The sequence below is a fragment of the Austrofundulus limnaeus genome, unplaced genomic scaffold (assembly GCF_001266775.1).
Source record: "Austrofundulus limnaeus strain Quisiro unplaced genomic scaffold, Austrofundulus_limnaeus-1.0 Scaffold128, whole genome shotgun sequence".
Taxonomy (NCBI): domain Eukaryota; kingdom Metazoa; phylum Chordata; class Actinopteri; order Cyprinodontiformes; family Rivulidae; genus Austrofundulus; species Austrofundulus limnaeus.
In genome coordinates, this window is record NW_013952530.1 from 259733 (window position 1) to 261252 (window position 1520).

At 34.5% G+C, this 1520-nt stretch overlaps 1 protein-coding gene across 1 annotated transcript in view; it reads right to left on the minus strand.

The window, feature by feature from the left end:
* Positions 1–982: 982 nt before the first annotated feature.
* Positions 983–1520, minus strand: part of LOC106522373 (plexin-A1) — a gene marked incomplete in the record, with an annotated part of 278427 nt that continues 277889 nt past the window's right edge. The window contains 1 exon segment of the mRNA XM_014015353.1: positions 983–1340. Within this exon segment, the coding sequence (XP_013870807.1) occupies positions 1167–1340 (174 nt within the window).

A 1520-nucleotide genomic window follows, 5' to 3' on the forward strand; every position in this document is an offset into this window, starting at 1 on the left:
TAAACAGCTTTTTATAAGGTAAAAATAATAAAACAAGGTCTTTGCAATGATTAGACATGTTTTTTATTATTGTCATTAGTGATTATCTCAATTTGGGCTAAAAGAATTGACAAAATCCTACACACTGTGCCTTTAAATGTATTATTCAGAAGTGTTCATTTAAAATTTTGGAAACAGTTTGTTGTTTAGTTGTGTTACAACGCTCAATGCAGTAGTTACTTGGTGAGATATTTATTCAGTTACAACTTCAGAAATAGGCTCACTTTGTCCATGTCTGCCRTGTTCCTTTGTCTGTTAGCCAAATATTTCTTGAAACACTAGACAGATTTTAATTTAACTCTCAGAGATTATAGATGTACATCTATACCAGATTATCTTTTGGAGTCTGTATTTAAATCTGTCAATTTTACACACATTGAGCTGAAATGTGGTATGGTGGTGCTAACTGGTTGCGGGATTAATGCTTTTAAAGTGCTGCCATTAACTGTTGGAGTCAACACTGTCTGTTAGCAAAATATATTATAAKCTACCAAACAGAGTTTAATCAAATCTTTAGAAAGTAATTATTGAGTGTGCAGCTAATTGATGAGCTTTTTGAGTCAGCCTAATTCACCACAGCTAACTGAATTTTGGATGCACATAAACAGCTACAAGTGAGACATTTTTACAGATATTGAGCTAAATGTTGGTATGGTAGTAGCTGAGAGTCAGCCTCAAAGCGTTGTTCGAAGGCAAACAAGTCTAACATAGGATTGTGCATAATGTTTTTTTACAAGGTTTAATAAAACTGATGAGGCTCCTTGTCTTTAGATCCTCATCCACATTGTGGAATTTTCAAGTGGGTATTTAAGTATATCTTTTTATTTCCTTTCCTTTTCTTTTTTCTATTCTTTTCTATTCTTCTTTTTCATTTAATTTTGTTTATTTGTTCTTTTATATTCTTGTTTATTTTGTATTATATTGTTTTGTTTCTTTTCCATTCTTTACTTTTTGTTTATTTTCTTTTTTCATTTCTTTTCTTTTCTATAACATTCGATTCTCATTAAAAATGTTTTGCAGACTAAAACGAACCCAGTTTAAGATCTCTGAATCTTTTCCCTTTAAACGGAACAACTTCATCAAACTTTGCTGACCCCCCCACCCCAGAGATGTAGCAACTCTGTGTCTTACCAGTTACTCTTCCAGGTGTGTCGTACATCGTAGTCTGTGATGGAGTGTTTGTCTGCTTGTTCGTCCAGGAAGTCGAACATGTACTTGATGGCCAGCGGCAGCGCGCTGCCTCTGTGTGCTGTGCTGAAGATGGTCTCGAACAGGTCGTCGACAAACTTCTGTAACGTACCCTAGAAGGGGGAGTGAAAGCTAGATTATTTAGGGGAAACACAAATGTACAGAACATTGCTCTTGTGGTTTCGTTCATTGATTTTTTTTTTCATTTCTTTTAAAGGAGACCAATTATGGGTCCTAGAAATTTTTATGGTAAGTCTGTAGGCTATCCAGACCATGTTCATTCAATTTAATGC